The sequence below is a fragment of the Oncorhynchus nerka genome, linkage group LG13 (genome assembly GCF_034236695.1).
Source record: "Oncorhynchus nerka isolate Pitt River linkage group LG13, Oner_Uvic_2.0, whole genome shotgun sequence".
NCBI lineage: Eukaryota > Metazoa > Chordata > Actinopteri > Salmoniformes > Salmonidae > Oncorhynchus > Oncorhynchus nerka.
In genome coordinates, this window is record NC_088408.1 from 98,532,629 (window position 1) to 98,552,725 (window position 20,097).

General features: G+C 45.7%; 1 protein-coding gene across 4 annotated transcripts in view; it reads right to left on the bottom strand.

Moving 5' to 3' along the window:
* The window catches only part of LOC115123851 (phosphatidate cytidylyltransferase 1-like), a 56,470-nt gene that overhangs the window by 4,634 nt on the left and 31,739 nt on the right, over window positions 1-20,097 (bottom strand). For 2 of the 4 annotated variants that reach the window (XM_065026900.1, XM_065026902.1), the window contains 7 exons: window positions 19,010-19,068; window positions 11,993-12,075; window positions 7,097-7,184; window positions 5,819-5,887; window positions 5,551-5,703; window positions 4,974-5,093; window positions 4,243-4,346 (listed from right to left, as the gene is read on the bottom strand). In XM_065026900.1, coding sequence (XP_064882972.1) covers window positions 4,243-4,346; window positions 4,974-5,093; window positions 5,551-5,703; window positions 5,819-5,887; window positions 7,097-7,184; window positions 11,993-12,075; window positions 19,010-19,068 — 676 coding nt within the window. Of the gene's footprint in view, window positions 1-572; window positions 1,638-4,242; window positions 4,347-4,973; window positions 5,094-5,550; window positions 5,704-5,818; window positions 5,888-7,096; window positions 7,185-11,992; window positions 12,076-19,009; window positions 19,069-20,097 lie in introns of those variants that run through there. The other 2 variants (XR_010465652.1, XM_065026901.1) reach the window with 2 other exon arrangements.

A 20,097-nucleotide genomic window follows, 5' to 3' on the forward strand; every position in this document is an offset into this window, starting at 1 on the left:
CTTTCAAAGTTCTCGAAATGTTCCGGATTGACTGACCTTCATGTCTTAAAGTAATTATGGACTGTTGTTTTTCTTTGCTTATTTGAGCTGTTCTTGCCATAATATGGACTTGGTCTTTTAGCAAATAGGGCTATCTTCTGTATACCACTCCTACCTTGTCACAACACAACTGATTGGCTAAAATGCATTAAGGAAAGTAATTCCACAAATGAACTTTTAACAAGGCACACCTGTTAATTGAAATGCATTCCAGGTGACTACCTCATGAAGCTGGTTGAGAGAATGCCAATAGTGTGCAAAGCTGTCATCAAGGCACTGGGTGGCTACTTTGAAGAATCTCAAATTTAAATGAATTTTTGATTACTGTGTTATTTCATAGTTTTGATGTCTTCACTATTATTCTACAATGTAGAAAACAGTAAATATAAATAAACACTTTTGAACGGTAGTGTGTATTATAGCGTGAGGTGAAGTTCCAAAACCTAACAGTAGGTCAATCTAGAAACTAAAACTACTTCAGAAGAAAAACAGCTTATTTCAGTTGTAATGAACGACAGGATTTAGGAACATGCTTAATCGTTTTTAGATCGTATTATTGTTGTATACGTCATGTTGACGTGAAGACCATCATCTCTGATATAGACAAGATACATACTATTATTAAATGAAAACCCTGCTCAAGTCAAGTGTGTTTAGTATCTTCAACATATTAGGGCAGCGCCCAAAAACGTTCATTATAGTGCACACTTTAGCAAAACATTATGCAACAAAAAACAGACGTTTCTAATTGGACAAATTCAGGTCAGTACCTCCCTGTTCCGGTCCGTTTTCTTCGGTTTGGTGTCTAGTGAATAAGACCCTGCTGTTGCTCCAAGCCAACAGGATAAACTGCTATCCTGGTTCTGTAAGATTTGCTCTGTCTTCCTTCAGTTCGGATAAAATCACTGTAATAATCTCCATCCATCCACAGGGTGACCGCCAGTCACTGTCCCCTACAGCACGTTATGAAACAAACCATATGCGGTCTTAACTAGGATCAATTTGGTTTCTTCAGAGCAACGCAGCCTTTAGTCTTTAAAATGTTGCTGCCGCTAGTTAGCATGGTAGCATTACATTGATTTACTGTAGTTTGTTGGTGCAGGTGCTCGTGCAGGTCCCAGTGGTACATGTAAAGTCGCGAAAGTATTGTTGTTATTGGTAAAAGCTAACGTCTTGTTGCTGGGAGCAACACCTTAGTTCACAGTAATGAGGACTGGTTAAAAGAACAAGAAAAACAAAACAGTCGCTGTTCAGAAGAGTTTCTGGAAGAAGGTAGAAATCACCAAAAAAAGATGATTGCCATGTGTGCTCATCTACACCCTGTCCCAAAATGGCTGCTGTGCCATTTTTTCCCCCCTCGCATTACTTGACATAGATCCAGAAAAACTAGATGTGTAAATCTAGGAACACACAAGCAGCCAAAAGACAATTCTCTCGGACAACACTCTCTCTCTCTCTCTGTGTGTGTGTACTACATGGCAGCAGGGGGCAGTATTCCCCTGTCTCTCAGGCGGTCTCTCATGGCGTTGAAGATACTGAGCTGCTGCTCTGGCTGCAGGACCAACAGCTGCTGTAACACCTTGCTGGGGTTGGGACCCCTGGAACACAGACATAACATATTATAATATAACAGCTGCTAGGGTTGGGACCCCTGGAACACAGACATAACATATTATAATATAACAGCTGCTAGGGTTGGGACCTCTGGAACACAGACATAACATATTATAATATAACAGCTGCTGGGACCTCTGGAACACAGACATAACATAAACATATAATATAAACAGCTGCTGGGACCCCTGGAACACAGACATAACATATTATAATATAACAGCTGCTGGGACCTCTGGAACACAGACATAACATATTATAATATAACAGCTGCTGGGGTTGGGACCTCTGGAACACAGACATAACATGTCATTAATGCTTTTTGAAGTCAGTTTGGTTTCAGTTATTTTTTTTTTTTTTAAGAATCACAATTTATATTTCAATAATTTTTGGCAAACATTGAATGCACAGAATAAAATAAAAGTCCCATCATGGTATAGTGGTATAGTGACCCATTACTGCTTATTAACCATCATTTATTCACATTACTTTAATACATTATTTCAGTTATTTTTTATTTATTTAACTAGGCAAGTCAGTTAAAGAACAAATTCTTATTTACAATGACGGCCTTAACTGGTCTAGGAACAGTGGGTTAACTGGTCTAGGAACAGTGGGTTAACTGGTCTAGGAACAGTGGGTTAAGTGCCTGTTCAGGGCAGAACGACAGATTTGTACCTTGTCAGGTCGGGATATGAACTTGCAACCTTCCGGTTACTAGTCCAACGCTCTAACCACTAGGCTACCCTGCCGCCTCTACACTCTAACCACTAGTCTACCCTGCCGCCTCTACACTCTAACCACTAGTCTACCCTGCCGCCTCTACACTCTAACCACTAGTCTACCCTGCCGCCTCTACACTCTAACCACTAGACTACCCTGCCGCCTCTACACTCTAACCACTAGGCTACCCTGCCGCCTCTACACTCTAACCACTAGTCTACCCTGCCGCCTCTACACTCTAACCACTAGGCTACCCTGCCGCCTCTACACTCTAACCACTAGTCTACCCTGCCGCCTCTACACTCTAACCACTAGGCTACCCTGCCGCCTCTACACTCTAACCACTAGGCTACCCTGCCGCCCCGTTATGTTATGGCGTATATTACATTAGTTTTATTTGATGACTTTACTATTTCATTCCAAGTCATCATCTCATCTCTATAGAGCTGCTGTCTGACAAAAATCACTATTTTAGTAGTTCTTCCCAGTAAATAAGGTATACTTTTATGACCGCTGAATACCAACTATCAAATCACTTAGATCACGTATTTTCAGGTAGAGATACCTCATAGCAATTGTTCTCTATGTAATCCCCTCTTGATTGTGCATTATTCTGTTCCTTATGTAGCAGGCGTGCAAAGGATTATGGTCATTGTAGTTAATAGTACAGAAAACGTGGTTAAACTATGTAGAACATTGGCCTGTTGGAAACTACAACTCCCTACTACATCACATTGTTAGGGCATGATCTAGAAAATAAATGCAGCACATTGAGTTCACAGAAAAAAACAGACCAAAATGGAATTCAAATAATTGAACAAATGTCGATAAATTAGTTGTTTAAAAAATGAAAAATTATGGTAATCGCTCAGCACTACATAACATAACAGGATCAGCCATAATAACTAACTACCAATAACCTCTTATCAAACCACAGGACAGGGCCAGCAATAATAACTAAATTAATTGGAGCCAGTTCAGATGGGAAACCAGAGTGCCTCGCCTCAGGCTTGCCATCAGCTGAGATGGCATCAATTAGAGGCCTCGCCTCAGGCTTGCCATCAGCTGAGATGGCATCAATTAGAGGTTAGTATCAATCACACCAACCTTACTGCTGGTCTATTTCAGCTGACCGGCTCACTCATCCTACTGCCGCTTGCTGCTACTATAAACTGGCTCACTCATCCTACTGCTGCTACTATAAACTGGCTCACTCATCCTACTGCTGCTACTATAAACTGGCTCACTCATCCTACTGCTGCTACTATAAACTGGCTCACTCATCCTACTGCTGCTACTATAAACTGGCTCACTCATCCTACTGCTGCTACTATAAACTGGCTCACTCATCCTACTGCTGCTACTATAAACTGGCTCACTCATCCTACTGCTGCTACTATAAACTGGCTCACTCATCCTACTGCTGCTACTATAAACTGGCTCACTCATCCTACTGCTGCTACTATAAACTGGCTCACTCATCCTACTGCTGCTACTATAAACTGGCTCACTCATCCTACTGCTGCTACTATAAACTGGCTCACTCATCCTACTGCTGCTACTATAAACTGGCTCACTCATCCTACTGCTGCTACTATAAACTGGCTCACTCATCCTACTGCTGCTACTATAAACTGGCTCACTCATCCTACTGCTGCTACTATAAACTGGCTCACTCATCCTACTGCTGCTACTATAAACTGGCTCACTCATCCTACTGCCGCTTGCTGGCTAGGTGAATGTGACGACCCTTACCTGATGATGCTGGCTAGGTGAATGTGATTACCTTTACCTGATGAAGCTAGCTAGGTTAAAGTGATGACCCCTACCTGATGAAGCTGGCTACTTTAAAGTGACGAAGCTTACCTGATGAAGCTGGCTATGTAAACGTGAGTGAATGTAGCCATCAGATACTGACAGTCGAAGCGATCCATGATGCCTCCGTGACCAGGGATGGTGTCTGCAAAGTCCTGACAGGAGAGAGAGAGAGAAGTTATTACAGAGAAGGACCTGAGAGCGAGCGAGAGATAGATATGTTTTTAGTGGAGTTTGGAGCGTGACTGTTTGAGGTTGTGGACAGGTGTATTTTATACTGATAACAAGTTCAAACAGGTGCCATTAATACAGGTAACGAGTGGAGGACAGAGGAGCCTCTTAAAGAAGAAGTTACAGGTCTGTGAGAGCTTGTTTGTAGGTGACCAAATACTTATTTTCCACCATAATTTGCAAATAAATTCATAAAAAATCCCACAATGTGATTTTCTGGATTTTTTTTTCTAATTTTGTCTGTCATAGTTGAAGTGTACCTATGATGAAAATTACAGGCCTCTCTCATCTTTTTAAGTGGGAGAACTTGCACAATTGGTGGCTGACTAAATACTTTTTTGCCCCACTAAGTTATTACAGAGAAGGTCCTGAGAGCGAGCGAGAGCGAGAGATAGATAAGTTACTACAGAGAAATAACAGATTGTGTCTTTAAGGTATCCATGGAGATCACCCTACGCCAGCCTGTGTGTGTTCTCTCTTTCCTCCAAAGGGACCAATCAGAGAGGCGAAGGTGGAGATGACCCTACGCCAGCCTGTGTGTGTTCTCTCACTTTGATCTGGAACGCTCGCTTGAAGCCGCTGGCAAAGAATCCTCCAAAGGGACCAATCAGAGAGGCGAAGGTGGAGAGCACCACACTGTGGATCTGATACGGGTACAGGTTCACCGTTTTCTGTAGAGACACACACGTTGTTTAGGGTTTCCGATTGGACTCACTAAAACAAGTACCACTATGTATTGGGCATCAGCTAATTAGTAAATGTTCTGAACAACGTAGTAAATACAACTCAGTATTGACCATGTCTAGAACACATGATCTCTAGAACACATGATCTCTAGAACACATGATCTCTAGAACACATGATCTCTAGAACACATGATCTCTCTCTCTCTCATCCTCTCTCTCTCTCTCTCTCTCTCATCCTCTCTCTCATCCTCTCTCTCATCCTCTCTCTCATCCTCTCTCATCCTCAACAGACCAGTAGTAGATTCTCTCGGTCTCGCATCCTCACTAGACCAGTAACAGACCAGTCTGCCTATTAATGTCTAAGCCATCTAGGAGCACATGAAACCATATTTTGAATTCTTCAACTGGGGATTTCTTAGGAAGGTTTCAGGAATTTCCTTACCCATGTGAGGATGTTCTGGACAGCGAAAGGAAATGTGTACTGTTGCATCACAAAGATGTCAGAGGGTTCACAGTCCGCGGTGAAACGGTTGGTCTCGCTGTTGTACTCCACAGGACATACAAAGTACTGGAACTGAGCTAGCAGGTAGGCCAGCTAGGAGAAACACAGCAGAGGATCATCAATGAGGATGGGCACTTTATTTCCGTGCTCTAAAGGTAAAAAGGTACAACATACTATCATCATAACTTTACTGCACTGTAGTACTCACTACGAAGCCACAGACCAGGGTCCCGAAGAAGCCTCCTATAAACCCCTCCCACGTCTTCTTAGGAGACAGCTGTAAGAAAATTAAAAATGATACATTTCATTTGGAACGTGTTAGGCACAATTATTCCTCTCTATGTATTTTATATATAAAATATATATATATTATATATATATAAAATATATATATTTTTCATTGCAATTCCACTTCCTGAACTGGGAGTATAGAAACTGAATTGAGATTTGAGTGGAGACAGATACAATAACAGCGTTTCACACAGGGGATGACATAGCGTTTCACGCAGGGGATGACATAGCGTTTCACACAGGGGATGACATAGCGTTTCACACAGGGGATGACATAGCGTTTCACGCAGGGGATGACATAGCGTTTCACACAGGGGATGACATAGCGTTTCACACAGGGGATGACATAGCGTTTCACACAGGGGATGACATAGCGTTTCACACAGGGGATGACATAGGGTTTCACACAGGGGATGACAGTATCCAGCCTGTCCTGGCCTTACCTCAGTGTGCCAACCCTAACCCCAAGCCACATGTGACTCATCTTCATTGGGAAAGAAGAAGGTCATCTATCTGTCCTACAGCCATACTGAGAATCTCTGTCTGTTTCTCATTGTGTGTGTGTACGTGCGTGCGTGTATGTGCGTGCGTGCGTGTATGTGCGTGCGTGCGTGTGTGTGTGTGTGCGTGCATGTGTGTGCGTGCGTGTGTATGTGTGTGCGTGCGCGTGTGTGTGTGTGTGCATGTGTGCGTGCGTGTGTGTTTGCGTGTGTGCGTGTGTGGGTGGAGGGGTTGGGTTTAAGCAACAAAAAAAAGACTAATTGCAAGAATGTCCAACAAAGTATTCTTCTTCTTGGTTTTAGGAGCTCCTCTTCTCTTCGTGGATGGACTGGGATTAGGGTGGAATTGGGCCCAAAGTAACCCTGGTACAAACACGTCATATATTTAAGCAATAGGGAATCTCGGGGCTTTATGGTATTATATGGCCAATATATCACGGCTAAGGGCTGTTCTTGGCACGACGCAACACGGAGTCCCGGGATACAGCCATCAGCCGTGGTATATTGGCCATATACCACAAAGTCCCCAGATGCCTTATTGCTATTATAAACTGGCTACCAACCTAATTACAGCAGTACAAGGAAATGCTCTGTCACACCCGTGGTATACGGTCTGATATACCAACGGCTGTCAGCCAATCAGCATTCAGTGCTCAAACCACCCAGTTTATAATATATATATAATATAAGTGTACCTTAATGAGTGGCGTTCTGCCAAAGAAGAAACCAAACAGGTAGGCCATGATGTCATTGCATATCACTATGGAGATGGGGACGATGAACCTGGAAAACAACATTCAAGATGTAAACATGGTCAAAGATTTGAAAAAACTGTTTACCGGTTATAGACACCGCTTACATACAGATTCAATATACCGTAACATACCCGGTAAGCTACCGCCCTACCGTAACATACCCGGTAAGCTCCCGCCCTACCGTAACATACCCGGTAAGCTACCGCCCTACCGTAACATACCCGGTAAGCTACCGCCCTACCGTAACATACCCGGTAAGCTACCGCCCTACCGCAACATACCTGGTAGTCTACCGCTCTACCGCACCATACCTGGTAGTCTACCGCACCATACCTGGTAGGCTACCACTCTACCGCACCATACCTGGTAGTCTACCGCACCATACCTGGTAGTCTACCGCACCATACCTGGTAGTCTACCGTAACATACCTGGTAGTCTACCGCAACATACCTGGTAGTCTACCGCAACATAACTGGTAGTCTACCGCTCTACCGCACCATACCTGGGGTAGTCTACCGCACCATACCTGGTAGTCTACCGCAACATACCTGGTAGTCTACCGCAACATACCTGGTAGTCTACCGCAACATAACTGGTAGTCTACCGCAACATAACTGGTAGTCTACCGCACCATACCTGGTAGTCTACCGCACCATACCTGGTAGTCTACCGCAACATACCTGGTAGTCTACCGCAACATACCTGGTAGTCTACCGCTCTACCGCACCATACCTGGTAGTCTACCGCACCATACCTGGTAGTCTACCGCAACATACCTGGTAGTCTACCGCAACATAACTGGTAGTCTACCGCACCATACCTGGTAGTCTACCGCACCATTCCTGGTAGTCTACCGCAACATACCTGGTAGTCTACCGCAACATACCTGGTAGTCTACCGAAACATACCTGGTAGTCTACCGCTCTACCGCACCATACCTGGTAGTCTACCGCTCTACCGCACCATACCTGGTAGTCTACTGCTCCATCGCACCATACCTGGTAGTCTACCACACCATACCTGGTAGTCTACCGCTCTACCGCAACATACCTGGTAGTCTACCGCAACATACCTGGTAGTCTACCGCCCTACCGCACCATACCTGGTAGTCTACTGCCCTATACCTGGTAGTCTACCACACCATACCTGGTAGTCTACCACACCATACCTGGTAGTCTACTGCCCTACCGCACCATACCTGGTAGTCTACCGCACCATACCTGGTAGTCTACCGCACCATACCTGGTAGTCTACCGCAACATACCTGGTAGTCTACCGCAACATACCTGGTAGCCTACCGCCCTACCGCACCATACCTGGTAGTCTACCACCCTACCGCACCATACCTGGTAGTCTACCACACCATACCTGGTAGTCTACTGCCCTACCGCACCATACCTGGTAGTCTACCGCAACATACCTGGTAGTCTACCGCAACATACCTGGTAGCCTACCGCAACATACCTGGTAGTCTACCGCACCATACCTGGTAGTCTACCGCCCTACATCACCATACCTGGTAGTCTACCGCCCTACATCACCATACCTGGTAGTCTACCGCCCTACATCACCATACCTGGTAGACTACCGCCCTACATCACCATACCCGGTAGACTACCGTAACATACCCGGTAGACTACCGCCCTACCGTAACATACCCGGTAGGCTACCGTCCTACCGTAACATACCCGGTAGACTACCGTCCTACCGTACACTACCCGGTAGGCTACCGTCCTACCGCAACATACCCGGTAGACTACCGTCCTACCGTAACATACCCGGTAGACTACCATCCTACCGTAACATACCCGGTAGACTACCATCCTACCGTAACATACCCGGTAAGCTACCACCCTACCGTAACGTACCCGGTAAGCTACCGCCCTACCGTAACGTACCCGGTAAGCTACCGCCCTACCGTAACGTACCCGGTAGACTACCGTCCTACCGTAACATACCCGGTAGACTACCGTCCTACCGTAACATACCCGGTAGACTGCCGCCCTACCGTAACATACCCGGTAGACTACTGCTTTAAAACTGCAAAATTTTCTTTGCACCCCATGACAAAATGTGTAGAATTTCAGGAAATAAGCTTTAAAACGTGCAACATTCTCTTCACCAACAAGAATTGGTTAAAAAATTATCATTATGCATGCGATCATATTAGGCGATAATTAAGAGAAGTGACGTTGTCTGGAGGAAATGATCTCAAAGGCTTCACCATGACAACATTATGAAGTACAGCCACATTGTCTAGGTGTCTGAAACGTGCCATAGAGTTCACAGCTGGCCTCATCGCGATTGGTGGGGTATAACCAACGTCAATGAGCGTCATCACCATCTTCCTTAAACTGCCGTTCAACCAGTTGAGATAAACTTAATGAGTCGAGTTTACTCCTGGCTTAGAGTTAGTGCGGGCAGTGTTTTAACGTCACACTAAAACCTACTCTGGGCTGAGAGGTTATTTAGGATTAAAGCAGGATTCTTAGGACCTTTTCTGAGACGTTTTTGTGTGGATACGGGCCCTGGTCTGTCTGGGCACAACGTTTCTGTGTGGATACGGGCCCGGGTCTGTCTGCGTGCAACGTTTCTGTGTGGATACGGGCCCTGGTCTGTCTGGGGGCGATGTTTCCTTGTGGATATGGGCCCTGGTCTGTCTGGACGCGACATTTCCTTGTGGATACGGGCCCTGGTCTGTCTGGGCGCGACATTTCCTTGTGGATACGGGCCCTGGTCTGTCTGGGCGCAACGTTTCTTTGTGGATACGGGCCCTGGTCTGTCTGGACGCGACGTTTCTTTGTGGATACGGGCCCTGGTCTGTCTGGGTGAGACATTTCCTTGTGGATACGGGCCCTGGTCTGTCTGGGTGAGACGTTTCCTTGTGGATACGGGCACTGGTCTGTCTGGGCGCGACATTTCCTTGTGGATACGGGCCCTGGTCTGTCTGGGCGCGACGTTTCTTTGTGGATACGGGCCCTGGTCTGTCTGGGCGCGACGTTTCTGTGTGGATACGGGCCCTGGTCTGTCTGGGCGCGAGGTTTCTTTGTGGATACGGGCCCTGGTCTGTCTGGGCGCGACGTTTCTGTGTGGATACGGGCCCTGGTCTGTCTGGGCATGACGTTTCTGTGTGGATACGCGCCCTGGTCTGTCTGGGCGCGAGGTTTCTTTGTGGATACGGGCCCTGGTCTGTCTGGGCGCGAGGTTTCTGTGTGGATACGGGCCCTGGTCTGTCTGGGCGCGAGGTTTCTTTGTGGATACGGGCCCTGGTCTGTCTGGGCGCAAGGTTTCTTTGTGGATACGGGCCCTGGTCTGTCTGGGCGCGAGGTTTCTGTGTGGATACGGGCCCGGGTCTGTCTGGGGGCAACGTTTCTTTGTGGATACGGGCCCTGGTCTGTCTGGGCGCGACGTTTCTGTGTGGATACGGGCCCGGGTCTGTCTGGGGGCAACGTTTCTTTGTGGATACGGGCCCTGGTCTGTCTGGGCGCGACGTTTCTGTGTGGATACGGGCCCTGGTCTGTCTGGGCACAACGTTTCTGTGTGGATACGGGCCCGGGTCTGTCTGCGCGCAACGTTTCTGTGTGGATACGGGCCCTGGTCTGTCTGGGGGCGATGTTTCCTTGTGGATATGGGCCCTGGTCTGTCTGGACGCGACATTTCCTTGTGGATACGGGCCCTGGTCTGTCTGGGCGCGACATTTCCTTGTGGATACGGGCCCTGGTCTGTCTGGGCACAACGTTTCTGTGTGGATACGGGCCCTGGTCTGTCTGGGCACGATGTTTCTGTGTGGATACGGGCCCGGGTCTGTCTGGACGCGACGTTTCTTTGTGGATACGGGCCCTGGTCTGTCTGGGTGAGACATTTCCTTGTGGATACGGGCCCTGGTCTGTCTGGGTGAGACGTTTCCTTGTGGATACGGGCACTGGTCTGTCTGGGCGCGACATTTCCTTGTGGATACGGGCCCTGGTCTGTCTGGGCGCGACGTTTCTTTGTGGATACGGGCCCTGGTCTGTCTGGGCACGACGTTTCTGTGTGGATACGGGCCCTGGTCTGTCTGGGCGCGAGGTTTCTTTGTGGATACGGGCCCTGGTCTGTCTGGGCGCGACGTTTCTGTGTGGATACGGGCCCTGGTCTGTCTGGGCATGACGTTTCTGTGTGGATACGGGCCCTGGTCTGTCTGGGCGCAAGGTTTCTTTGTGGATACGGGCCCTGGTCTGTCTGGGCGCGAGGTTTCTGTGTGGATACGGGCCCTGGTCTGTCTGGGCGCGAGGTTTCTTTGTGGATACGGGCCCTGGTCTGTCTGGGCGCAAGGTTTCTTTGTGGATACGGGCCCTGGTCTGTCTGGGCGCGAGGTTTCTGTGTGGATACGGGCCCGGGTCTGTTTGGGGGCAACGTTTCTTTGTGGATACGGGCCCTGGTCTGTCTGGGCGCGACGTTTCTGTGTGGATACGGGCCCGGGTCTGTCTGGGGGCAACGTTTCTTTGTGGATACGGGCCCTGGTCTGTCTGGGCGCGACGTTTCTGTGTGGATACGGGCCCTGGTCTGTCTGGGGGCGATGTTTCTTTGTGACCAGAAACACTGATGCTTTGTCAGGGCTCTACGCTAACCTTTTTTACAAGGAGCATGTGACCTAAGTTGGAAAATGTAGGCGCACAATGACAAATATTTGGCGTAATAAAGCTAGAATCTGGTGCACTGGGGGCTCCTAAATAAAAATGTCAGGTCGCACAGCAAAATATTTTGTGAGTAAAAGGGTTGCACTGTAGAGCCCTGTGTGCGTGTGGTGTGTGTGTGCGTGTGGTGTGTGTGTGTGCGTGTGTGTGTGTGTCTCTTACCAGATCATTCCTTCAAACAGGTTCTGAATGACTAGGTGAGACTGTGTAACCACGATCAGGAGGGTTACATGGGTCCACGCAAACTGGAGGGGCAAACCACACACACACACGTTAGTGGTGGGGAATATGGATTGAGCACAGAGAGAAGTATAGTCAGTCCACTACTACTGACATCAATGACACAATGCTAGGCGGATGAAGATGCCTTTTACAAAGCAGGCTAGCAATGTGTGTGTGTTGTGTGTGTGTGTGTGTGTGTGAGACGTACTGTCAATATAACACATAGCTGATCCTTTATGTTAAAAAGACACAGAGGTGATGGATGGAGACATTAAAATACAACATATTTGTGGAGGTGTGTGTGTGTGTGTGTGAGGGGAGAAAAACAAGCTATGCTGTAATCTAGAATGTTCTCTTGGGCCAGACCTAGTATAGTACAGCTAGTTCTACTGGCTGTAATCTAGAATGTTCTCTTGGGCCAGACCTAGTATGGTACAGCTGGTTCTACTGGCTGTAATCTAGAATGTTCTCTTGGGCCAGACCTAGTATGGTACAGCTGGTTCTACTGGCTGTAATCTAGAATGTTCTCTTGGGCCAGACCTAGTATAGTACAGCTGGTTCTACTGGCTGTAATCTAGAATGTTCTCTTGGGCCAGACCTAGTATGGTACAGCTGGTTCTACTGGCTGTAATCTAGAATGTTCTCTTGGGCCAGACCTAGTATAGTACAGCTGGTTCTACTGGCTGTAATCTAGAATGTTCTCTTGGGCCAGACCTAGTATAGTACAGCTGGTTCTACTGGCTAAGTTTCAAACAACATTCCTACTCCCTATGTAGTCAACTAGTTTTTAATAAACCGTAACAAAAAAAATAGAGTGGTAAAACAAAGTGCACTACATTGGGAATAGTGTGACATTTGTGTCGTAGCCTGGGAGTAGGCTAGCCTGGTTACCATTCTGTTTGTGCCATCATGCCACTCCATACCATATATACAAGGAAGTGGAATGTTAGCACAAACCGTTCTGGTGCCCAGGCTATGCAGTACGGTGGATGGTATGCAGTGTGGTGGATGGTATGCAGTGTGGTATACAGTATAGTGGATGGTATGCAGTGTGGTATACAGTATGGTGGATGGTATTCAGTGTGGTGGATGGTATGCAGTGTGGTATGCAGGATGGTATGCAGTGTGGTATACAGTGTGGTGGATGGTATACAGTGTGGTATACAGTATACAGAATGGTATGCAGTGTGGTATACAGTATAGTGGATGGTATGCAGTGTGGTATACAGTGTGGTGGATGTTATGCAGTGTGGTGGATGTTATGCAGTGTGGTGGATGTTATGCAGTGTGGTGGATGTTATGCAGTGTGGTGGATGTTATGCAGTATGGTGGATGGTATGCAGTGTGGTGGATGGTATGCAGTGTGGTGGATGGTATGCAGTATGGTGGATGGTATGCAGTGTGGTATACAGTATAGTGGATGGTATGCAGTGTGGTATGCAGTGTGGTGGATGGTATACAGTATGGTATGCAGTGTGGTGGATGGTATGCAGTGTGGTATACAGTATGGTGGATGGTATGCAGTGTGGTATACAGTATGGTGGATGGTATGCAGTGTGGTGGATGGTATGCAGTGTGGTATACAGTATGGTGGATGGTATGCAGTGTGGTATACAGTATAGTGGATGGTATGCAGTGTGGTATACAGTATGGTGGATGGTATACAGTATGGTGGATGGTATGCAGTGTGATATACAGTATAGTGGATGGTATGCAGTGTGGTATACAGGATGGTATGCAGTGTGGTATACAGTATAGTGGATGGTATACAGGATGGTATGCAGTGTGGTATACAGTATAGTGGATGGTATGCAGTGTGGTATACAGGATGGTATGCAGTGTGGTATACAGTATAGTGGATGGTATACAGTATAGTGGATGGTATGCAGTGTGGTATACAGTATAGTGGATGGTATACAGTATAGTGGATGGTATGCAGTGTGGTATACAGTATGGTGGATGGTATGCAGTGTGGTGGATGTTATGCAGTGTGGTGGATGGTATGCAGTGTGGTGGATGGTATGCAGTGTGGTGGATGTTATGCAGTATGGTGGATGGTATGCAGTGTGGTGGATGGTATGCAGTATGGTGGATGGTATGCAGTGTGGTATACAGTATAGTGGATGGTATGCAGTGTGGTATGCAGTGTGGTGGATGGTATACAGTATGGTATGCAGTGTGGTGGATGTTATGCAGTGTGGTGGATGTTATGCAGTGTGGTGGATGTTATGCAGTATGGTGGATGGTATGCAGTGTGGTGGATGGTATGCAGTGTGGTGGATGGTATGCAGTATGGTGGATGGTATGCAGTGTGGTATACAGTATAGTGGATGGTATGCAGTGTGGTATGCAGTGTGGTGGATGGTATACAGTATGGTATGCAGTGTGGTATGCAGTGTGGTGGATGGTATGCAGTGTGGTATACAGTATGGTGGATGGTATGCAGTGTGGTATACATTATGGTGGATGGTATGCAGTGTGGTATACAGTATGGTGGATGGTATGCAGTGTGGTATACAGTATAGTGGATGGTATGCAGTGTGGTATACAGTATGGTGGATGGTATGCAGTGTGATATACAGTATAGTGGATGGTATGCAGTGTGGTATACAGGATGGTATGCAGTGTGGTATACAGTATAGTGGATGGTATACAGCACATATGTCAGAGATGGTATGCAAGAAGGTTTTTTGCCCCTGGGATGATCTTGATTTATTATTAGAACCGCCCGCAGCAAGCCGGCAGCCCGCAGATCTTTTACACGCACCAATACTACATTTCCCACAATGCAAAGGTGACGCACCGAGCAGTAGGCTGCTTCATTTCAATATTTATTGGCACAGCAGTCGTCAGCATCACAGTAAAATTAACTTTCAGATACCCATCAAAAATGGCAAAACGGAAGGTGGATACTGAGAACCGGGGGTTTCAAACAAGGTGGGAGTCGGAGTATATGTTCACGAAGGTAGCTGGAAAACCTGTGTGTCTTCTGTGTGGAGAAAGTGTGGCGGTACTGAAAGAGTATAATCTGAGACGACATTATGAAACGAAACACGCGGACAAAAACAAGAATATGGACATGGAACAAAGGCTACAAAAGGCAGAGGAATTAAAACGAGGCCTCAAATCTCGACAGGCTCTGTTCAAAAAAGCCAAATCACAAGGCCAGGCTGCTGTCAAGGCCAGTTTTATTTGGCAGAAGAGATCGCTAAATGGCCATTTACGGAGGGGGATTTCATCAAAAACTGCATGATTAAAGTTTGGTAGTTTGCCCAGAAAAAAGGCAACTCTTTTTAAATGTGAGTCTGAGCAGAAACACCATTGCGAGAGTAGACCAGTTGTCCATCAATCTAAAAGAGCAGCTTGTGAAAAAGGGAAAAGATTTTATTGCATATTCCTTGGCTGTGGATGAGAGCACCGACATTTCTGACATTGCCCAGTTGTCAATTTTCATCCGCGGAGTGGACTCCAACCTAAGCGTGACAGAGGAGTTTTTGGCTTTACGTCCTATGCATGGCACAACTACGGGGCATGATTTGTATGAAGAGGTGTCAAGATGGTAAATGAGATGGAGCTGCCTTGGGAAAAGTGTGGGTTTGACAACCGACGGAGCACCTGCGATGTGTGGACACAGGAGCGGACTGGTGGCGAAGATACGGGAAAAGATGCAAGAGGAAAACGCGACAGGTGGTAGCGTTGTGCGGTAAAGCTTGAAAATGGAGCATGTAATGAGCATCATCACGCGCACAGTTAACTTTATCAGAGCCAAAGGTTTGAATCACCGCCAGTTCAAGGCATGCGGAGTTAGAAAGCATGTGATTTGCCTTATCACACAGAGGTGCGATGGCTAAGCCAGGGAAAGGTGCTTCAAAGATGTTTGGTGAGGAGATTTGTCTGTTCTTGGACAGCAAAGGGAAAGACACAACACAACTGAAATGTTTCTGTGTGAAATGGCTTTTCTGTGTGACATTACAGTCATCTGAATGCAATAAACTTGCAGCTGCAGGGTGGATGTCATCTCTATGTACAGTACAGTGAAGGCATTTAAAACCAAACTGACTCTGTGGGAGACGCAGATGCGGAAAGAAAATTTGAGCCACTTTCCCAGCTGCCAGACCATGAAAGAGAAGCTCTCTACCAGTGCGTTCCCGAGCACACAGTTGGCTGATAAAATAGGTATGCTTGCCGCTGACTTTGGATTTGCTGACTTTGAAGCACAAAAAAGCAGGTTGGAATAACCCATTTGCTGTTGACGTGGAAAGCTCACCACCAAACCTCCAAATGGAGTTGATTGACCTCCAATGCAATGATGCACTGGCAAAATATGCGGCAGTGGGTGCTGCGGAGTTCGCCCGTTTCCTCCCGGCACAATGGTGCGCATCCAGGCTGCTCAAACGTTGTCTATGTTTGGCAGCACATACCTGTGTGAACAACTGTTTTCTTTGATGAACCTGAACAAAACATGGACTTACTGCTGAACACCTCCACTCAATTCTGAGGATTTCTTCAGCTCAGAGCCTTAGAACATTGATGAACTTGTGGAAAAGATGGGACACCACCAAGTATCACCCTCAACCTCAAACAAGTGAACATTACTGTGCAATCACATATTTAGAGTTTTACTCAGTTCAAGTTTAAAAGTTAAAATTTAATATTTGTTTTCACTGCATGTTACTTCTCCTTAAACAAAGTGTTGTTTTTGATTAATAGATTTTTGCACTTTATTTTTTTGTATTTCAATCCAATTATATTTTAAAAATATTTCAGTTGAGTGGATGATAGAAAATTGCTATTATTGTTTTTCTTTGAAGTAAATTTAGCCCACTTTTGCTAAAATAGAAAATATAGTCTACTGATGGTGCCTTGAATACCGGTTTCTTTCATTTAATGTTCATGTTATGGGGATATTTATATAAAGGAAATTTGTCTTTTGTGTCTGTTGAAAATTAAAGATTACTGACAGAGCCATAAGAAAATATTGCTTTATTTATCTGATCATATTGTAATATATTTGTTAGGTTTTCAGTAGGTTCAATTAGGTTCACTAGACTATATGCGTCATTTAAAAAATTTTCAATGAACATTCGAACAGTCCGGCCCTCGTCTTGTAGCTGATTTTTTTATTTGGCCCTCCGTCCATTTGACTTTGACACCCCTGGGGTATGCAGTGTGGTATACAGTATAGTGGATGGTATGCAGTGTGGTATACAGGATGGTATACAGTATAGTGGATGGTATACAGGACGGTATGCAGTGTGGTATACAGTATAGTGGATGGTATGCAGTGTGGTATACAGGATGGTATGCAGTGTGGTATACAGTGTGGTGGATGGTATACAGTGTGGTATACAGTATAGTGGATGGTATGCAGTGTGGTATACAGTATAGTGGATGGTATGCAGTGTGGTATACAGTATAGTGGATGGTATGCAGTGTGGTATACAGTATGGTGGATGGCATGCAGTGTGGTGGATGTTATGCAGTGTGGTGGATGGTATGCAGTGTGGTGGATGTTATGCAGTATGGTGGATGGTATGCAGTGTGGTGGATGGTATGCAGTATGGTGGATGGTATGCAGTGTGGTATACAGTATAGTGGATGGTATGCAGTGTGGTGGATGGTATACAGTATGGTATGCAGTGTGGTATGCAGTGTGGTGGATGGTATGCAGTGTGGTATACAGTATGGTGGATGGTATGCAGTGTGGTATACAGTATGGTGGATGGTATGCAGTGTGGTGGATGGTATGCAGTGTGGTATACAGTATGGTGGATGGTATGCAGTGTGGTATACAGTATAGTGGATGGTATGCAGTGTGGTATACAGTATGGTGGATGGTATACAGTATGGTGGATGGTATGCAGTGTGATATACAGTATAGTGGATGGTATACAGGATGGTATGCAGTGTGGTATACAGTATAGTGGATGGTATACAGGATGGTATGCAGTGTGGTATACAGTATAGTGGATGGTATGCAGTGTGGTATACAGTTTGGTGGATGGTATGCAGTGTGGTATACAGGATGGTATGCAGTGTGGTGGATGGTATGCAGTGTGGTATACAGTATAGTGGATGGTATGCAGTGTGGTGGATGGTATGCAGGGTGGTATACAGTATGGTGGATGGTATGCAGTGTGGTATACAGTATGGTGGATGGTATGCAGTGTAGTATACAGGATGGTGGATGGTATGCAGTGTGGTATACAGGATGGTATGCAGTGTGGTATACAGGATGGTATGCAGTGTGGTATACAGTATGGTGGATGGTATGCAGTGTGGTATACAGTATGGTGGATGGTATGCAGTGTGGTATACAGTATGGTGGATGGTATGCAGTGTGGTATACAGTATGGTGGATGGTATGCAGTGTGGTATACAGTATGGTATGCAGTGTGGTATACAGTATAGTGGATTGTATACAGTGTGGTATACAGTATGGTGGATGGTATGCAGTGTGATATACAGTATAGTGGATGGTATGCAGTGTGGTATACAGTGTGGTATGCAGTGTGGTATACAGGATGGTATGCAGTGTGGTGGATGGTATGCAGTGTGGTATACAGTATGGTATGCAGTGTGGTATACAGTATAGTGGATGGTATGCAGTGTGGTATACAGGATGGTATGCAGTGTGGTGGATGGTATGCAGTGTGGTATACAGTATGGTATGCAGTGTGGTATACAGTATGGTGGATGGTATGCAGTGTGGTATACAGTATGGTGGATGGTATGCAGTGTGGTATACAATACGGTGGATGGTATGCAGTGTGGTATACAGTATGGTGGATGGTATGCAGTGTGGTATACAGTATGGTGGATGGTATGCAGTATGGTATGCAGTGTGGTGGATGGTATGCAGTGTGGTGGATGGTATACAGTATGGTGGATGGTATGCAGTGTGCAGTATGGTGGTGGTTAGTCAGTGGTATCCAGGGTTACTTGGCTCATACACACCATATAAAACTGCAGACGGTAATGTTTCTTCACTAGACTCAGAACAAACATGCAGAAACCTGTGAAAAATCAAATAACATGCGATCAGTTTCTCTGTACAAGGTGGGGTGGGGCATCATCATCATCATCATCACCACATCCATATAGTGCCGAGTCGTATGACCATTGTCACACTGAGTTGTCAAGACAGAACCCGGCGTGGATCCAGGCTAATAGAACTATATAATTTGTGCTGAAGGCGTCAATTAAAACGTTCATTAATACAGGTAACGAGTGGAGGACAGAGGAGCCTCTTAAAGAAGAAGTTACAGGTCTGTGAGAGCCAGAAACCTTGCTTGTTTGTAGGTGACCAAATACTTATTTTCCACCATAATTTGCAAATAAATTCATAAAAAATCCTACAATGTGATTTCTGGATTTTTTTTTCTCATTTTGTCTGTCATAGTTGAGGTGTACCTATGATGAAAATTACAGGCCTCTCTCATCTTTTTAAGTGGGAGAACTTGCACAATTGGTGGCTGACTAAATACTTTTTTTGCCCCAGTGTGTGTGTGTGTGTGTGTGTGTGTGTGTGTGTGTGTGTGTGTGTGTATATATATATATATATATATGGCTATATAGATAACATGTTGCATTAGCTGAATACTCGATTCTGATTGGTGTAGAGGGTTTTGTCGATTTTCTGATACACAACAAACATGATAAAATGGCTACGAAGACGCCGTTACGAAGACTCCATTATTCTCTATGTTAAATGTTAGAGGGTTTCCTATATGGAAAATATATACACACATGACTGTTAGTCACTTTTGATGGAAAAAGTCCTGCTAAATGGCATAGACGTACAGTGTGTTCAGAAAGTATTCAGACCCCTTGATCTTTTTCCACATTTTGTTACGTTACAGCCTTATTCTAAAATGGATTAAATAAAATGTTCCTCAACAATCTATACACAGTCCTCCATAATGAAAGAGTGAAAACAGGTTTAGACATTTTTTTGCAAATTTAGGTTGAAGGAATTGTCCGTAGCGCACCGAGACAGGATTGTATCGAGGCACAGATCTGGGGAAGGGTACCAAAAAATGTCT